The sequence below is a fragment of the Oenanthe melanoleuca genome, chromosome 7 (assembly GCF_029582105.1).
Source record: "Oenanthe melanoleuca isolate GR-GAL-2019-014 chromosome 7, OMel1.0, whole genome shotgun sequence".
NCBI lineage: Eukaryota > Metazoa > Chordata > Aves > Passeriformes > Muscicapidae > Oenanthe > Oenanthe melanoleuca.
Genome location: NC_079341.1, coordinates 28,399,490 through 28,417,711, shown reverse-complemented (window position 1 = coordinate 28,417,711; position 18,222 = coordinate 28,399,490). Strand labels below are relative to the sequence as shown.

Below are 18,222 nucleotides of genomic sequence, written 5' to 3'. Positions count from 1 at the left end.
CACTGCCCCCTTTTTTTTTTTTTTCTTCCTGATGTAACTCTTTCATTTCTTTGCAAGATCCAAAGCATTTTAATGAAAACATTCTTGTTTCCACTGACTGGTGGACAGTGCTGTCCTGTGCAAAGCAAGAAAAGAGCCTTTGTTGTGCATTATTAGTTACAGTGTAGAAAAAGTCTCCATTTCAAAGCATATTTTTTCATGAAGAAATTTTTTTAAATGTATATTCACTGCCACAGGAAATGCTGCTATTGCATATCAGATGAGGTGCAAACCTCACCACTAAACAACTGCAGATCAGCAGAAGTGGCAGCAAGAAGCAAAGGGAAGTGGTTGGGGAAACGTTCAAGGCTGTGTCTGTTTCTCTGACTCAATAGGAAACGGGGAGTAGAGAAAAGTCAATATCCTGATAAAATGAAAAGCAACAAAAGTTGTCTGCAGAGTGTTTCTTGACTCATTAATCACTTACAAAGCTGTGCCAAGTAGTTCTATGGAAAGGAAGCAGATCAGGTGCCAACCAGGAAGACTGACCTCAGTCCAAACTCTTCAATAAACAAAAGTGTGCATTTGCCTTAGGCATTTGTAATGCCTCCAGTCATTCCTGCTCTGTATCTGGGATCTTATCAGTCACAGGAGACCAAGAATGAGAATCCTATATTCTGTTTTTAGCTTCTTGATCTTTGGACACTCAGGATTTCTGTTGCTATTAGCTTGCAAGGAAAGGGCCCATGGATGTCCCATCATGGCTGTGGGAACTCTTGGACTGCTACTTGCAGGCTCATTTTTAAATAAGTGATCTGTCAGGGGATGTTAAATACTGCCAGGGAGTGAAAGAGAACAGCTTACAATATATTTGTGGATCACCTCTGGATCACAATGTTTACCTCAGATAAAGCAGTTAACAGTAAAAGTGCTTATCAGATCTTTGAGTTCTCCTTTATGCCACTGGTCAACTCAGCTGTCCACATCAGCAGATTTTTCTTAACTCTTGCTTCTTCAAAAAGCAACATAACCACCTCTGGGCAGAAAAATAATTTAAACTGTTGGATGCAGGAAGTATAAAGCCAGAAAAAACAAGATGCTTATTGGAGCAGTTCATTAATTCAATTCCAATTGAATTATGAAAAAGCACCATTTTTATACCTTTAGTTCTATAGAAAGCAGCACTGCTCTGGTATCTCTGCACCAAGAGTGTTGCATGTGCAGATTTTTCTGTTTATTCATTACACTGTTACCTCCTCTTCCTATTTATGATCATGCTTTCCCAAATTTCCTCTCTTATTCTTCAGTAGCAATGCTTTCACACCTCCTAATCAAAACTCCAGTCTCTCTCAAGTTATTTTTTTCTTCAAGAAACAGCCAAGGCTGACACACTACCCCAGGGTTCCAGTTTGACTGACTTTCCCTGCTGCAGTGTTATAACCCAGGATAAATTTGCTCTTTAATTCAACAAAAACATGGTGAATAGTTCCAAGAACATCCCACTGTAACATGAATTTTTATTAACCCCACAATGCCTAAGACCACTGGCAAAACTGACTTACCCCACCACACCTCTGATTAAAAGCAGCTGTAAACCAATGCAGTTCATGATTTCTGCCAGAATAACAAACCACAGTACCAGCTCTGTGATTTCCTTCAACAGAAAGAGGATGTCAAAACAACATAGGCAAAGACATCTCAGTCTTTACTAATTTATTAGCCAGTGTTCAGAGATTTCATTCAGTACTCAATAATCCTGAAATCTAGCCTACTTTGATACCAGGCTGTACCATATCCCACCAAAAAATTGTTGGAACAGCAACTTTCCTAACAAGTTTTCAGTTATTATCTGTGGTTTTGTGGGGTTTACTTGAAAGAAGCATTACTGAAAGTCTCATTAAAAAAAAACCCACATAAAACAAAGAAAAAAATACACAATAGAAAAACACTTCAGGAAGAAACCAGTTTACAAGTATGGCCATTGAGAGCATTACAAAAGGCTCCACTGTGCTGCTGGAGAAAGAAGCCAATGAAGTGCCATTGCCAGAGCAAACTGAGCTCACAAAGAGTAGTTTAACTCTTCCCTTGGAAACAGAAGTTAATCTGGAGTGCCAGACACATCATTCTTGAACATTTGCAGTAGAACATTTACAGTTTTTCTCATTGATGCTGTAGAATTGCTCTTCCACTGTACTACACTTGATGTGACACTGCAAGTTTGGAACTGTACAAGCCCAGAAAGGATAATTGTTGAAATGTGGGGACTCTTTCAAACACAAATGCTTTAGAGAAAAGGGATCACAAAACTAATCCAAATCTGTCTGAAAGGACTGGAGACCAAATTCAAATCCCCAGAACAGGAGGAAAAGAATGGCAGTGCTTGCTCAGTCTGAGAGCTTGCATGTGCTGGCAGACACCATTTAGATGCCTTGGCAGGCCAGCCTGAGACACTGATGTCTCTGGTTCTTACTCTGCCCTTAAAAGTTACCTTCATTATTGTGAATCTGGCTGAACAAAGATGAGATAGTCTGGAGTGCAATGCATCAGCTTGAAAGAGAAGGCAAGAGGTAAATTCTCCTCATAAATTCATCAGGGCATGCATAACAGCATCTACATCCCAGGAGAACAGAGGTGGCTTCAGTGACACAGGACTCCTCCTCACAAGATAAAGATACAATAATTTAATCACAGTTGAGAAAGTAGTAGAGTTTTTTTCACTAGAGAATAAAATTCTGAAGAAAAGCTGTTGATGAGTAAAACAACCTAAACCACAGAGTTGTCAGGAAGGATAAGGAAAATGAGGTGGGAGCAATACACAGAGAATTCTTTGGCCCTACATCTAAAAAAAAAGGGAAATTTTATGAAGATACTTTGGAAACCACACATGTCAATAAAAACAACAATCAAAGCTCTAGGAAATGGTAGGGTTACCCCTCCAGAAAGTCTCATGGATACAGCACTGTCAGCTCTCACCCAGAGCTCAGTGTAGATGTGTAGGTCTAAAGCAATTGCACATGAGGTCTCATTCCATTCAGCAGAGCCTGTGCCCAAGAAGCCTGCTAAGTAAGAGAGCCAGCATCAGTCCTGTTTCTGTGAAGGGAGGCTTAAAGGCACAGAATCCCATGTTGGTACCTCCTAAAAAGCATTTCATAAGTGATGTCTAACTAAAGGTACTTTATTGGATGCATGATTATTTCCTATTATTCTTAATTTGGTTCATGTAGTAGGAAAGCCCAGCTTTACCAAGAACAAACACATAGCAACAGAGTCTTTGGCTCATGGAAAGCACAAAGGAATCAATTCCAGCCTTGAAGACATGTGGCTCACAGACTGGGCCTCTCCTCACAAAAAATGCAATCATTCAGGTTTTATTCTTTAAACTGAAACCATGAACTTTCACTCCCCTTGGAAAAATGCCCAATTCCTGCTTAGGCACACTGATGTCCTGGAGCTGCTCCCCCTATGTGAAGGTGTCCATGAAGTGAAGCTGGAGGCAAACTGGTTCCTGGACACAAAAGCCTCCCAACAGACATTTGTGCCTTTCAGCATGCTAAAGAGGGCTGGAAGAAAGGATAATGGAAAGCATTCACCACTGAAAAGCATGAAACACTGGCCAGTTTGCACTGCTTAAACAAAAGAGACCAAACATAAAATGAGAGAAGTAAAGCTGTGACTTGAAACACAGAGGTTCTCTTCTCAAGTTCTTTAAAATACCCAGTGATTTGGTCATAAAACATTTCATTTCATTTGAAGGAGGTTTCACTTCATTTTCATTAGAAGTCAGTAGTGTGATGGGATCACCCTGTGCATTCTGTAATTTCCTCATGCAGTTACTGTCTGCTGTGGGATCACACCAAGGACATGTGTCATGGGTCAGGGATGGCACTGCCTGAGGCTCAACAGCCAAGCACAGCAAAAAGAAAAGGGAGGGAGAAAAAAGTCATTTCTGTCCCCCAGTTTTTCTTCTCTCAGCCTTAGCATATCGACAGAAATTAATTTCTATAGGAAGGGAATTGCACTGTTTGCAAAGAAATCCTCCAGGATTTATTGATCTTTAAGAAAAATCTCATTAAGCAGAATAAGGAAAATTTACAACAGGTATGGGAAAACAAAACAATCTCTTGGGATCTTCACCAGGCTGAAACAGGATTAGCTCTGTAGTTTCTGTAATCTTCCTCACAGAAGAATGCTAATTCCGTCTCATTTGCTAGAATGAATAAAAAATTAAATATTTAGCACACCAGTAAATGAACCACCAACAGCCAGCTATTTAGAATCTTAGAAGACAATTAGCAACTTCATGGTCAAAGACAATTATAAGTCACCACACACTTTTTTTTTCTTCCTCATCATATTTTTGGAAAAGGTTGCCAGTATTAAAGAAGTCATTTAACCTCATTAAAAAACAACACAAAAAACCAAAACCACCAGGAACATGAATGTATAGAAGTAAATATGTACATAAAACTCCTCAAGATTTGTTTAACACAGTGTTCACAATTGTTTGTATAAGCATTCAGCAAATTAAGTGATTGCATTTCTTACACCTTCAAATGCTAGGAAAGTAATGAAGCATGATACACACAATTTTTGTGCATTTTTCTGTTAGGAAAGGGAGAAAGAAACTTCTTTTTTTCCCTTGAATTAGCCTGTAGGTATAATAATTTAATACTTAGAGGATCAGTAGAATATTTTACAGATCACTTTACATTCTCCCTCATGACCCATCAAAATATGTGTCTGAAGAAGTTAATTTTTTGCCCTGCTGATGATTAATTCATGAGGCTTCGACAATATGCAAAGTGAAAGACACAAATTGGCTTCTCCAGCAATACCTTCAAATACCTCTAATTATTCACAGGGGATATGGCAGAGCTAAAGGACCCACAAAGGTTCAGAACAGTCACAATTCTTTCAACCCAGTAGGTCAAGGACTTCCTCTTCTAAAACAATAAGTCAGCAACATTACTAATTCAGAACAGAGACAAATCTGATGGAATGCCTTCACAATTATTAAACATGGAATTCTTTAAGGTGCTGAGCCAATAAATTCCACATTCGTTTTTTAAATTAAACCTCAAGTTAATGAAGTCTGCCTGTCTTGTAAAAAAAAAAGAAAAAAGGAGTAGAAGGCATTTTAGAATCTCAACTAGAAAACAGACAAGACTATTTGTAATGAATATTGAACACTTTATTAACATACACCCTGCTTAAAAAAAAAAATAAAAAAAAGCAAGCATTAACTTTGCTGACTGGATAATAACTGTAATAATAATCACTACTACAGAGGCTTTCCTGAGGATACTTATCTAATGTCCTCATAATTTATAACTCTCTAGCCCAACCCTCTATAGTGCCAAGGGCAATCAACTGCAGCTCAGGAAAAATGTTCTGCATGTATCAGAATTTCCCAGATTTTCTAACAGTGATTCTGATTGTTTTATTCTAGTAAGTCCTGTCCAGACTAGATATTGGAAAAATTTCATATCTCAATAGGAGATTTCAAATTTTCTTACTGATTTAAAGAAAGTGTACAAAATTATCATTGTGTACAAAATGAGGACCAGTGATACATGATACTTACTCTTACTCTTTTCTCATTCCTGTTGAAGGAGAAAAGTAAAATCTTCAAGATTTTACTACAAAGACCCCACTCCTAACTTAGCCAATTTTCACATCAACTGGAACATATTCAAATTCAAAATGACATAATGGCACATTGCATATTTCAAAGAATGGCTTTTCCTTTTCTATCACAAATATACTAATGACTAATAACTGCTGTTATTCAGAAAAAAAAAAGAATAAAAAAGCAGCTTTAAATCATTTTCTGCCCTAAATGAACCACCCTTTATACAGAGACACAGAACAGGCTGCTGCATTTCTATTCCCTTTCAGTGTAACATTTAATCTGATGATTTGACACCATTTTTTGAGATCACATCCAACTGTTTCACTGCTGTAGCTACAAACCCAGTTTCAAAGACAGATAATATATACAAATACTTATCCATACCTTTTTGAAAGAAGACAGCTTTGTTATTTCTAATTCAACATTTGGCACAGTCATCAGTCCCTCTCCTGAACTGCACTGCCTCTAACGCCTTACAGAGATAAAGATCATGGTTAAACGAATCTTCTGCTAACTAAATTACAAATCTGCAAGGCTTGGGTGCCAGTAATCCTCCCTTCCTCCTCCACCCCCTGCAGACAAAAAGACCTGGTGTAGTAAAAACTATGATTCATATTACAGGAACACACAAAGACCTTCAGGAAAGGTATATTGGGACCAATTGTAGTTCACACCAGAGAAAAACATTGAAGAGACATCCCAAGTCACCTAAACCCAGGAAACAGGAGAGCCAAGTAACCTAAGAGAAAGAAATCCCATTCAGCAGCTGGGGAGCAATCAGTGAGCAGCAGGAGCAGGAGGGAGCCTCCTCTGTGAAGCCCCTGCACTTAGAGCTCAGGCACTTAAAGCTTCCCAGCCAGGAAAATCAGATTCAAATGAGCAAATGTCCATATCAAGGTGGAATGCAACCACATCCCTTAAGTGCCCTGCTGCCACAAAGTCATTCAGACACACTTATGAGGAAGCCCAAAGGACATCCAGGGACCATCAATTTCATCATGACAGACATTTCTTTACATTATTACCCAAAGACATGCCCTGTATGTAGTCTCCTGTCAAAATGTGAGAAATCAGGTCAAGTTTCAACTCTTTGCTATGTTCAGCACATTCTCTAAATGAGACTGCTCCAGCTTTCCTGAGCAATCTGACTATCAGGCACTGTATGCTGCACATTAAACAAATCTAATCTTATTTCATTATTCCATGCTGGTTCCACTACTTACATTTCTAACCAAAACATCAGTTTAAATGTTACTGATAAGACTAAGCAGACACGGTACTAATAACCTATCTGTCAATCATTTAAAATTACTCTCAGCAGAATTATAAGCATACCCTCTAAAAATCACAATTTGCATTCTGAATATTTGGAATGCAGATACCTGCTGCCCTCAGACCAATGATTTGAATAATGCTTCCCTGAATAATTATCAAGTCATGTAAAGAGCATCAGAAATAGCATTTACTTTTCAGCAGCCTGTCCAAACATAATCAGCCAGTTATCAGTTTAATGCTACCACAAGGAACAGCATCTTCAGTCAATACAAATGTACTCCTACCTACTCCAGCTGCTTTCAGTGTGCTGTCTTCCTTCAAAATCAGTTTGTCATCATCTTCCAAACTCACTACAAGCTCACCAGTCTACAAATCAGAGAACCAGAATACAAAGATAAGAAGAATTTACTGTTTGCCTCTGTTCCTGTCTAATTTGACAGTGCAGAGATCTGTCTGCATCAAAGCATGCAAAAGGGGAAGAACACAGCTAATAATCTTACCTTAGATTTGTGTGCTTGGTGAATAATTTTCATTGTATCTGAAAGAAAAAACAGTGTTTTTCTAAACTAAGGCTTAATAAGGACAACACTGAAAGCTGCACTTGGGGAAAGAAAAACAAAGGGGGAAGTTTCAAATTCTTTTGTTATTAACAATTTTGTGTATTCAACCTGAAAGTGGAGAAAACATGTTAATCTCACAGTCCTGCAGCCACAGTCTTAAAGCAGTCAATGCAACATTAAGGTACCACATCCTATTGGGCTTCTGTCTGCTGGCTGAATTACAATAACCAACTAATGACCATCTCAATTGCCAGTCAAAACACATCAATTTAAATGCCACTTAGGGTGTTTTAACTTAATAGGTTTTACACATGCAGTTGGGGCAGGACCAACAGCATTTATGCACTGTCAACTGCTACAGCTGAGAGGCAGCAAGTGATTTAAGACACAGTAACCTGATCACTTCAGATCATCCCTTGAAGTTTTCCTTCTCATGAATACAACACCCACCATCCACGGTAGAAATTTTGTTAAGCAAGTTCATTTTACACGAACATCTCTCTTTAATGCTATACCTTCTTCAATAATTTTTATCTTACTTTGTGCAGTGTAGTGCTTACAGATTTTTTTTTTAAGTACCACTTTCTTCTGGCAACATGGGCAGGGCTTTGCTAACAGAAGGGAAAAACAGGGAAATAACACAGTCACTAAAGCAACTGGATGAGTGCAGAGATCCAGAGGGAATGGCTTAAAGCCATGCAACACTAAAAAAAAAAAAGAGCTCTGTAGAAACTGTGTTTGAACAATTTGGGGTAACACATCAGTCCCTTCCCAGCAAAGAAGAAAAACCAGTTCTGCTTGTCTGCTCATCTTCTGTTCTAGTTTATTTTTGTGCATTGAGTGAACATTACATGTTGAAATAGTCTGGTAAGAGAAGGATGCAGCAAAGTTTACTATTGCCTAAACCAACATTCTAATTACCAGGAGCTGGTAATTCAGATGTTCAGAATAACAGAGATCACATTCCCACTCAGAAGTTTGCTTCCACACCATTCTGGCCCATTCTGAACACTGTTTAAAACATTACACGAGGTAAGAAGTACTCTGTATTCTCACTGCAGAGGTCACTGAGAAGGCAGCCTTGGTATGTTGTAATAACTGTTGTATCAGAAGCAAGACAGACACTAAATTGCAATCACCAGGATCCATCTTGCATAGAAACATTACAAAAAGACCAAGCAATCACAGAAAAAATATACTGCAATCATGAAACCTTTCTGCTACAACAAATAAACCCAGCCTGTGCCTGTTAGTTTTAAGCTCCTCTGCCTACTTTGATACATTCCATTTTCTCTAGTCTTTGTGCAGTCATGTCTCAGTTTTACTAGCTCAGAACTTCACCACTGGCACCCAGCACTTCACCATGGTTTCATCTGAGCTATTAAATGGCTTCAATAACTCTTTTACAGAGATGAACCTATAGTCTCTTCTCATAAGGTAACTCCTCTGACTTTGTTATTTCATCCCCATTTTGTCCCACTCAATCACACCGCCAATTTTTAACCTTGCCTTTTCTGATAATAGGTCTATCATGGAGATTGATAAGATGAGCTTTCCACTTTCACAAGAAAACCACTTTCTAAGTGGTTAAGGTCAGGGTTGGGGTTAAGGGTTGGGGTTAGGGGTTAACCTAAACCCTAACTCTAACCCTAACACTAACCTAACCTAACCCTAACCCCGCCCCCCAGGAAGGGAAGCCACACCTCCAGGAACTTTGAGAATTACCAAGTTTAGGAAAAGACATGTGACTGATATCTGAGTTTACAAACTCCAAGAAAGCAACTTAATCTATTTAAAAAGCTTTCTCTGTCCCAAAGAGACGAATTGGACATGTTTATGCCAACTTGCACAGAAAGGAAATATATATAAAGCTTTACATTAGAGGATAAAGTCAGCTTAAATTTCACACCAGCAGCTTGTACCTAAGAGCTTTCATAGCTACTTAGAGCAAAGTTCCCCTGTTTCTCTTATATTGTGTAAGCTATTTAAGTATATGAGTCTTAAGCATTTTCAACTTCTTGCCTTCTGCTTCACCATCAGTAAATAGATATTGAAATACATAAGCACACAGATAACAAGCTGCTCATTAGGGTAAAGACAGTTAAAAGTATACTTATAACTTATACACTTACAAAAGTAATAAAAAATTAATACCAAAACCTACCAGTTCTCAGTAGCAAATAATGTAAACCATACAGCCTAATTCAAAGATTAAAACAGATATTCAAAATAATGTTCAAATTCTGCAGACAAGATCCCAGTGGCATAACTCCAGCTACAACAGCTGGATAGAGTTGTAAATGCAGGCAGGCACTGGCACCAACATTAGCATTGTACAGCAGTTATCTTTTTATGTTGTTCAAAGGCTGGTGCAAAATATTATGTGGTCATTTGACAGTAATTACAACAAGAAAAATAAAAAACACCTACCATACTTGTAATTTTTAAAAGGAGGAGGAAGTCCTGGCCTTGAAGACACATCTATTGAAATAAAAACACAAAGTTAAAACAAAGTTCTCTTTTTAAATTATTTCCAATACTTCATTTTCCATTATTGTGCCATGTATGTATCCCCTGGGCAGCCTTTACATCAAAATTAATCTGTACACAGGAAACTTGTTTGAGGATCAAATGCTAAAACACAGCCTTTGGCTCAGATTCTATAGTGACTCCATATGTGAATAACTTCATGTGAGCATGAAGTCCCTCTGAACAAAACACTCCATGAGGACAGTGAGTCAGTGCAAGTGGGGTATGACCAAGAGAGTCTGATCCTTCCAAAATCTGCCAGGAACATCCTTTTAATGGTTTGCCCAGCATCTCTCTTTACCTTATACAACCAGCTGACAACTGTCATGACAACTGAATCCTGCAAATATGCCATGAAAACCAGCCACAAAAGGAAGCCAAACTGTAAAAAATTAACTCTTTAGCTGCTTGCAGGACACAGCCCATATGTAGCTGCAGGAACATTGACACCTCCCCTGGTGCCAGTGCTCCCTGTGACTTAAACAGGACCTCAGAAGGCCCAGCTACCTGTGGGGTACTCAAGGCAGCATTTCTTCAGTAGTTTAACTTATCTTAAACTGCCTCTTCAAAACAGATTACAGTAAAGAAGGAACAGGGCTTTTGGATCCCTGTGGAACGAGGTTCTAAAAAGTCTCGTTCAAAACACTGGTTTTGTCTCAAATAGCAGTAAGCTGCAATACTGCACACATCAAAAGCAAGTTTCATAGCATTGTTTTTTATTTTCTTGTTCATAACAACAGCTGTGCCATATGTTGTGAAAGTGCTTGCAGTTTTCCAAAAGCATCCTAAGATCTTGTCATGTCTATCACTGTCTAGAAGTATGGAAATTGCCAAACACAAGACTCCCATAAATCCCAGGGCAATGTCCTAGGAGTTGCTCAAATGTTATCATCTGTAACAGCTCAAGACTTGTTTAAGCTGACTTCATACCAAAAAAAAAAAAAAAAATGTTATTTTGTACCCTTTGAATGTCTTCATTGAGGTGTGTGGAAATACACCTGCAGGATTAAGGGTAACACCCTAGTTACCACGTCCCTGTGTGGGCTGGTCTGCAGTACTTAACTTTTAGATTCATTGTCACTTTCAGTCAGGCTTCTAAAAGAGAAAGCCCAGAGATGAATAAAACTGCAGCACAAAGCTCAAGATGGAGACAGAAACTCAGAAACAAGCATGCACAGTGAGACCACACAGTGTCAAAAACAAATTTTCAAGATTCTCTCTTCTCACAAATAGCAAACAGACTTGAGTTCCCACATTCCACATACTTGTGTAGTTAGGATCAAAGACTTTCTAAATTATATTAATTTATGAGTATTTGACTGACAGCACCACTCAAGGAGCCTGAGGGACTGAGCCAAATGCAGCAATGCCCTTGTTTGTTTCTTTTAGACTAAACGTGGGGATAAGGGCAGGGGGAGCAGTCCATCCAAGCATGGCACACTGACCATGGAAGCTCTCATTAACTTTCATCTAAGGAAGAAAAGCACACAGGGCACGAAAATACAGATTTGGCATCTTTAACAAAAGCCACAGAATTGCCATTAGTTTGCTCCCCTCCACTTTCTTGTGCAGGGACAGCAAGACGTGGGACTGAAGCGAAGGCAGGAGCCCACCCCACCTTACCCTTGAGCACAAAAGCCATGAAGTCCCTGACTGTCTGGTCCAGGGGAACCCCGTGGTACACCACAGGTCTGAAATTGCGGTGCTCAAAGGAGCGCACGAGGCGCACCGTGACGGTCGAGCGTCCTGCTGACATAGAGCTGGCTCTGAGCGACCTGGGAAACAACAAAGGGAGGGATTATTGCCTTTGCTCTGCTCACCAGCACAGCTGGAAAACAACGTGCAGGTGGGCTTCATGCAAAGAATTAAAGATACTGAAAAATCCAACAGCGCTGTGCCTTTCAGGATTTCACTTCTGTGATTCCTACTGCAGCAGTAACAGGGTCTCAACATAAACAAGGCACTACTGACACTGCACACCACTCCAGTATCTGTGCTGAAATGCCACACCAGACTCTCTACTAAACATGCAAAGGTGCTATGGATAAATGCAAATGTGCTGTGTGGGTTTTAAGTGACTGAAGACTTTCCCTGCCAGGCAACTAAGCCTGTGCTGGAGAAGAATGTCCTAATACAAACAAACCCAAAGACTTTTTTAACATACTTATGTTGCAGGGAGTGTAATACTCTGAAAAATGCCTAAGCTGTTACAAAATGCTCATTATCACCTCCCCAGGGAAAGTGAAAAACCGCCCCCACATACACAGGCAAATAATTTTCCTGGTGCACTACTGCATAATTAAGGGATTTAATTTTTAATAGTCAGTTTCTAGAATGGCTCTGTGGGCTTATACTAGAGAGCAGAGCCTAAAACAGAGTGGTCTTCTCAACCCAAAACCCTCTTCAAACAAGCCAACGTATTGTTCTGTTGGGTTTTTTCTCTCCACAGGAAAATAAGTTATTTTCTACCTTGACAAACCTCTCTGTTTTTGGCACTGGGCATCCCTCAGCTTGCTGGCCATGTGCTCAAGTGCCATAGCTGCTGCAGCAAGGAGCAAGGACTGCAGCCACATGCTCCAACATCAGCACGACCTTTGCACCTCCCAGCCCGAGCAGGCATGAACCTTTCACCCATTCATCCCCTCATGCTCGTTCTCATGTTCTTTTTTGTGTGTCTTTTTTTCTTTTCCTTTTTTTTGCTGCAGGGTTATTTAAGTGCCCCACCATATGCAGGTGCATCCCAGCCTTGGCTGTATTTGTCCCAGCCATAGCCTGGCACAGCAAACTACCAATATTTTCATCAAGTACTATCTGCAACTTGCTTTTACACCACCTTGGTTCATAACCCCCCGAGTTCCAATTCCATTTTAAATGAGCTGTATGTGTCACACACCACACAAGTAACACATGCCAATCAACAAAAAAGTAACTCGATTTACACTAAACAGCGAAGATGGATGTTTTCTTGGTGTTATTCCACATGGACTGGTGGGGGGTGCAGCGAAGGGCACAGCATTGAACTCACTTGTCCCTAAGCAGCGTGTTAAAACACTGCGGGATCAGAAATCGCCAGTTTTTACCTTTACTACTCAAACCGGTCGCACGTAGGGCTATGACCATGTGCTACCCCGCGCCTCCACGGGGCAGGAAGGCAGGTGCTGGCGGCCCATTCCTCTGGGAGACAGAACCGCCCCCGGAGCCGCAGCAGCACCGGGACCCGCCCGCCCCAGCGCGAACCCCGGCCCGGCCCCGCCGCCCGCCCGGGCCCGTTACCGCTCTCGGCCGCCACTTCCGGGTCTGCCCGCCCGCTCCGCCAATCGCGTCCTTCCGGCGGCACCCCGAGACACGGGATTGGCTGAGGTGGCTCCGCCCCGCCCCGCCCCGCCCCGCCCCGCTCCGCCGCTGTCTCCTCACGCCCCGATGAATGGGAGGCTCCCGCACCGCCTCCGCATTGGCTCCTTGCCCGCCCTGCTCCCGCCCCCGGCCCGCGCTGATTGGTGCCCACGGGGCCCGCGGCGCTGCCATTGGCCGGTGGCCGGTCTGGCGAGGGGTGAGGCGGGCGTGCGGCGGGGGCGGCGGGGCAGAAGCGGCGGGGCCCGGACCGAGCTGTGTTCGTCGCGATGACCGAGGTGCGGGGGGCTGCGGGGAGCCGGGGGGCGCTGGGGGCACCGGGTACCTTCCCCTCACTCACCCGCTGCCGCCTTCTCCCCAGGCCGCGTTCCAGAAAGCTGCCGAGGAGGTGAAGCAGCTGAAGTCGCAGCCCACGGACCAGGAGATGCTGGAAATCTACAGCCACTACAAACAGGCCACGGTGGGCGACGTGAACACGGGTGGGTACCGCCCCGGCTGCCCCCCTTCCTGAGGGAAATCCTCTCCCCCATTGCGTTCCCTCAGCGAAAGTGACTCGGTGCCGACCTGGCACGGATTTGTGCGGGAGGGCACAGCTGACCCGATAAGGCTTTGTGCAATTCGTGGTTTTTAGATTAACCCGGCTGCCGCCGTCAGTGAGGGCCTGAGGATGCTCTGTTGGGATTGGGATTTTTGGAGACTTCTGTCAGTAAGTGGCTGCTCAGGCCGAGGGGTGCTGCTTTAATGCAAACCCTTCTGGGTTATACAGACTTGAGCGATACGAGGGTGGAATCGCAACACTGAAGGGCATGACACATGCAGTTTATTTAGACTGGATTCGCTGCTAAAAATAGTACTGGAAAGCAAAACCAGAAGAATAGGAAAAAACTTTTATAGCAGCTGCAATTAAATATACTTCAGAAAGACTGTAACAAAAATATGTCTGCAAGTACACAGTGCAAAATGTTTCTGCTGCTTCTCTCGCTACAGTGCTGTGGATGGCAGCCCAGCCTTTGGAGTAGCATTTAAAGTGAAACGTGTCTCTATCGACCTTGTGTAACTCTGGAGTAGCTAGAATTAGAAAGGGAAAAGGTCATTTCTTTGCAGTGCTGGCCTCCTAACCCAGTAGCTGGCAAAGTTTATTGAGCAGCCATTGATTTAAAAGCTGGCAGTGAAGTGTACAGGAAATGGTAATTTAATCTTTTTCCAAAGCTGGCAGCGTGAGGGAGAAAAGAAGTGACTTTGAGTTTAAGATGTGATCCTTTTGGTGTGGCTGGACATCAGCATTATTAGTGCTTGACAGGGTGAAACAGTGCTCCAGAGCTGTGAATACACCACCATTCCTGCGAGTGTCTGCACTCCGTGAAGCAGCAGCCAACGTGAGCTGGCCAGAGAAGCAGCCTGTGGGAGGGTGACATGAGAGAAGGGGAGTGCCAACTGGAGCTGCAGGTCACTGTGCCATGGGAGCTGCACAAGGGTGTTCTGTGCACACTGCCCTGTTCCATTTGTGAGTTATGAGAATTATCTTTAAGGAGAGAGAGGAAGTAAAACCACAAAGGGGACTTTACACAAAGATTATGCATATACGTGTCATTCACTTTCTACTTGGCCACACCACAGCCTGCAGTGAAGTGAGTCAGATTTCCAAGGTTTCCAAATGCAGGTGCAGAGCTATAGGTTAGAAACACAGCACTAACTTGATGATACTGAGTTCTGAGTTGTATGTTACTACAAACAGCTGTCTGTTTTCATGTCTCTGCCTGTAATGGACCTCAAGGTATTTCTGCTTTACTTTAGAGCCTTTCTTCTTTAATTGGATAGCTCTTATGTGACAGCAGGCTCTTCAGAAAGTGCAACTAAACCAAATCACAGTCGTTGATCTTCTGCTCAAATGCTGCTGTCTCAAGGGAATTTGAAAGAATCTATTTCTGTTGTCACCAACCATGGTGTAACATATTCCCCTGAGGTGATCTGCTTACTACAGGTTAGCAAGTAACAGCTGCAGAGATGAGCCATTGTATTTAGTCACCGTTAAGAGCTAACTAAGCCTTCAAGTGAGTATTACCTGCAGCCAGATCACACAAACTAATCCTGCTGCTTATCCTGTCTCTCTCAGAGCGCCCTGGTATGCTGGACTTCAAAGGCAAAGCAAAGTGGGATGCCTGGAGTGCACTGAAAGGTAAGTGTGTGATTAAAGAAATGAATTAAATTACCACTGGCAAACTAGTCAGAAAGACACATGTAGTTCAGCAAGAAACAGAATAGAGTTGCCTTTTAAGACAAGAGTTCTAGAAGTTCAGAGTGCCATGATAATAAACTTTAATTACCTCTGCAAGTCAGAAGTAATCCTAAAAAATATGGTCTATGTGAAAGGGAATTAGGGTGCAAAATGCACAGCTGGCCTAAGATGTTAAATAAAGAGGAACAATAACAGCAGCAGAAATCTAAGTTTGTTTTCCTGGTCCCAGCCTGGTACCACAAAAACTGAGCTCTCCCTCCAGCTGTTGAGAATCTTGCAGTTAGGAAAGCTTTGGAGGAAACAACTGACCTCCTAACTCTAAATAAGGAGCCAAATAAGTGCTCTAATCTATGACAATGGGTCTTTTTTTCTGGTTTTAAGGAATAAGTTTAAGTTTCCAGCAATAATTGTCAATTACATTAATAGAATTAATATACTGCTTAGTTGCTGTCTGCAAAACCAACTTTGCTTGGAAATGTTGTTTTTCTATGACTGATGGAGCACATTTGTTTAAAACTTTGGGAGTGACCTTCCTAGCTCCTTTTCTGTCTGGTGGCACAGGCTATAGCAAGGAATTGTGGCTTGTAAAAGGCATCTCATTCTGTGGAAGGTATCTGACTGTTCCCTGTGTTCTGTCCTTCAGGAATGTCCAAAGAAGATGCAATGAAAGCTTACATAGCAAAAGTGGAAGAACTAAAGGGCAAATATGGCATCTGAGGACTGACTAAATCAGCTACATGCACGCCTGAAACCTGCCTTATTTCTAATAATGTGGAAAACTGGTTTCTAAGAGTAACCTTAGGTACCTAATATGTCATAGCCGGTTCTCCTCATGCCTGTAGTTCAGGAGAAATTATGTACCTGCCTAATGTACTGACACGGTATAAATTCCTTCTGGGAACAAAATCTGGAACTCATTAAAGTGCATTTGGTACTTTAGCTGTTGTGCTGGTCATCCCTGGGTGTTGCTGTGAGCTCCTCCCTCTGTGCTGAGCAGAGCCGCCTCCCCTGTCCTTGTGCCACTAGAGGGGGTCGGTCACCTGCGTTCGGCGCTCCTGCCGAAACACTCCTTCCCAGGCAGCTGAGGGGCAGCCCACAGAAGCTGGAGCACCACAGAGCTTAGCTGGAAAATATTCTCTCTAGTGCTGTGTGTGCTAAGAGCAAGGTGCTTGATTCTTGTTGGCCGGAGCTTTCAGAGGCTTAGTCAACAACTGCCAAATCATCTTTCATAAAACACTTCTGGGACATGTTATTTCCCAACAACAATGTTGGGCTTCTAGAGAAAAGGCAAATGCTGAACACAAAGCTTTCCCTGGGAAAGGTTCCACAGGCAGTGGAGTTGATTTTCTTGATGCTGTAAAAGCAAGAGAATCAACTTGATATTGCCATGCAATGGCTGCAGTGAGGGTGAGTCACATATAGACTGCTGAACACTGGCAAGATTGCTCAAAGAGAAAGACATACAGTGATCATGAGTAAAAATTCAATTGCAAAACACACAGTTGTGACTGTCTCCAGTAGTGTTGGAAAATCCCAGCTCTTCAGAGATGGGGTAACTGTAATCCTTTACAAATCCATCTCTCATACACTAGGCTAATTGTTTTAGTCTGCCTGGTGTAGTCTCTTGGAGCTGCTGATGACAAAAAGGGAAGATTTTGCTTTAAGAATGTGGCATTGAACTATTCCAGCATAGAGCATTTGAGAATGAAATCACAACCTTATACAGGAATAAGGCATTATAATTCCTGCTGTACTGGTTAGGATCTGAATAGGTGAGGACTTCAAGCACTCTTCAGATAAGAAATTGGTTTATAGAATCCCTACATAGGGATGAAAACTATCATTATGTATCTGTCTAGGTAAATACCGTTTTATAAATAGTTTACATGATGAGTAGTAGATTTAGAGATTGCTTCACATGCTTTCAAAAATTTTAACTTTCCCCTCTACTGCTTTTAATGGGAAATGCTCTTTGAGCTGCTTTTTGTCCTTTAAAATGTGTTAGGATGAAGAGGAAAAAAAAAAAAAAAAAAAAAAAAAGACAGTTTATTCTTGTTTATCCTTGTTCTTCTGCTTCTGGGTAAGTAAAATAATTTGGGGTTTTTTACCTGCTCTTGTGTCCTCTGTTACTTGAGATTGTCTTAATTAAATTCACTTTGCAAGAGAGAGGTAAGAGCAGGTGTTCACCATAAGAAATGCTTTTACCTCTTCTCTAGCCCCTAAATTCCACATCATCTTCAGCACCCTCTTGGAAGCTGGTTATCCTTGAAGGATTCTGCCAACCTTTACCAGAACAGAGCTCACACCAGCAAATGCTGCCCCACTGCTCTTGTTTGCTGGCAGCTGATGCACTGTGAGGACACTGTGCTTTGCCAGCATGTTTTCTGTCAAAACAGGTGTAATCAGAATTTCTGACTGCTAAAGTAGTGGAGTTGGGTCTAAAGGATGGGCTGGGAGTAGCAAGTTCTATATCTCAATCTTGATTTGGATTACTTTCCCCTGTGACAATTAATTGTTACAGTGCTGCTCTCCTTTCTCATACCTCTAGCATTAGGAAAGCATCACTTTGTACAATGTGCTTATCCCAGAGAGGGTTTGTTTTTTGCCAGGCTTACAAATAATGCTATGTGCCAAGTAATACAAGTGACTGACAACTCTAC

The 18,222-nt window shown here is 41.8% G+C and overlaps 2 protein-coding genes across 4 annotated transcripts; one reads left to right on the top strand and one right to left on the bottom strand.

The window, feature by feature from the left end:
- Nucleotides 1-1,666: 1,666 nt before the first annotated feature.
- On the bottom strand, nt 1,667-13,319 carry C7H2orf76 (chromosome 7 C2orf76 homolog). Of its 3 annotated transcripts, none has more exons than XM_056496783.1 (6): nt 13,249-13,319; nt 11,599-11,750; nt 9,877-9,927; nt 7,387-7,424; nt 7,171-7,252; nt 1,667-4,186 (listed from the first exon to the last, which is right to left on the bottom strand). In XM_056496783.1, exons 2-6 carry the CDS (start codon nt 11,729-11,731, stop codon nt 4,110-4,112), a joined length of 381 nt encoding a protein of 126 aa, XP_056352758.1. In that variant the 5' UTR covers nt 11,732-11,750; nt 13,249-13,319; the 3' UTR covers nt 1,667-4,109. The 3 variants fall into 3 exon arrangements, with proteins under 3 accessions (XP_056352758.1, XP_056352757.1, XP_056352759.1); XM_056496782.1 differs by lacking the exon at nt 13,249-13,319 and adding an exon at nt 13,001-13,232; XM_056496784.1 differs by lacking the exon at nt 13,249-13,319 and adding an exon at nt 12,915-13,085.
- Nucleotides 13,320-13,498: 179 nt separating this feature from the next.
- DBI (diazepam binding inhibitor, acyl-CoA binding protein) lies at nt 13,499-16,501 on the top strand. Its single transcript, XM_056496785.1, has 4 exons — nt 13,499-13,604; nt 13,688-13,805; nt 15,440-15,502; nt 16,206-16,501. Exons 1-4 carry the CDS (start codon nt 13,596-13,598, stop codon nt 16,277-16,279), a joined length of 264 nt encoding a protein of 87 aa, XP_056352760.1. The 5' UTR covers nt 13,499-13,595; the 3' UTR covers nt 16,280-16,501.
- The last annotated feature ends 1,721 nt before the right edge of the window (nt 16,502-18,222 follow it).

Bases quoted from the DNA above. Each gene is read 5' to 3' on its own strand.
- DBI (XM_056496785.1), top strand. The intron at 13,806-15,439 runs GTGGGTACCGCC...TGTCTCTCTCAG, and splicing joins GGTGGGCGACGTGAACACGG to AGCGCCCTGGTATGCTGGAC. The intron at 15,503-16,205 runs GTAAGTGTGTGA...TCTGTCCTTCAG, and splicing joins TGCCTGGAGTGCACTGAAAG to GAATGTCCAAAGAAGATGCA.
- C7H2orf76 (XM_056496782.1), bottom strand. From the start codon at position 13,095: ATGGTCATAGCCCTACGTGCGACCGGTTTGAGTAGTAAAGGTAAAAAC. The intron at 7,253-7,386 runs GTAAGATTATTA...TCTGATTTGTAG, and splicing joins ACCAAGCACACAAATCTAAG to ACTGGTGAGCTTGTAGTGAG. The intron at 4,187-7,170 runs GTAGGAGTACAT...TATTCATTCTAG, and splicing joins ACTGAAAGCAGCTGGAGTAG to CAAATGAGACGGAATTAGCA.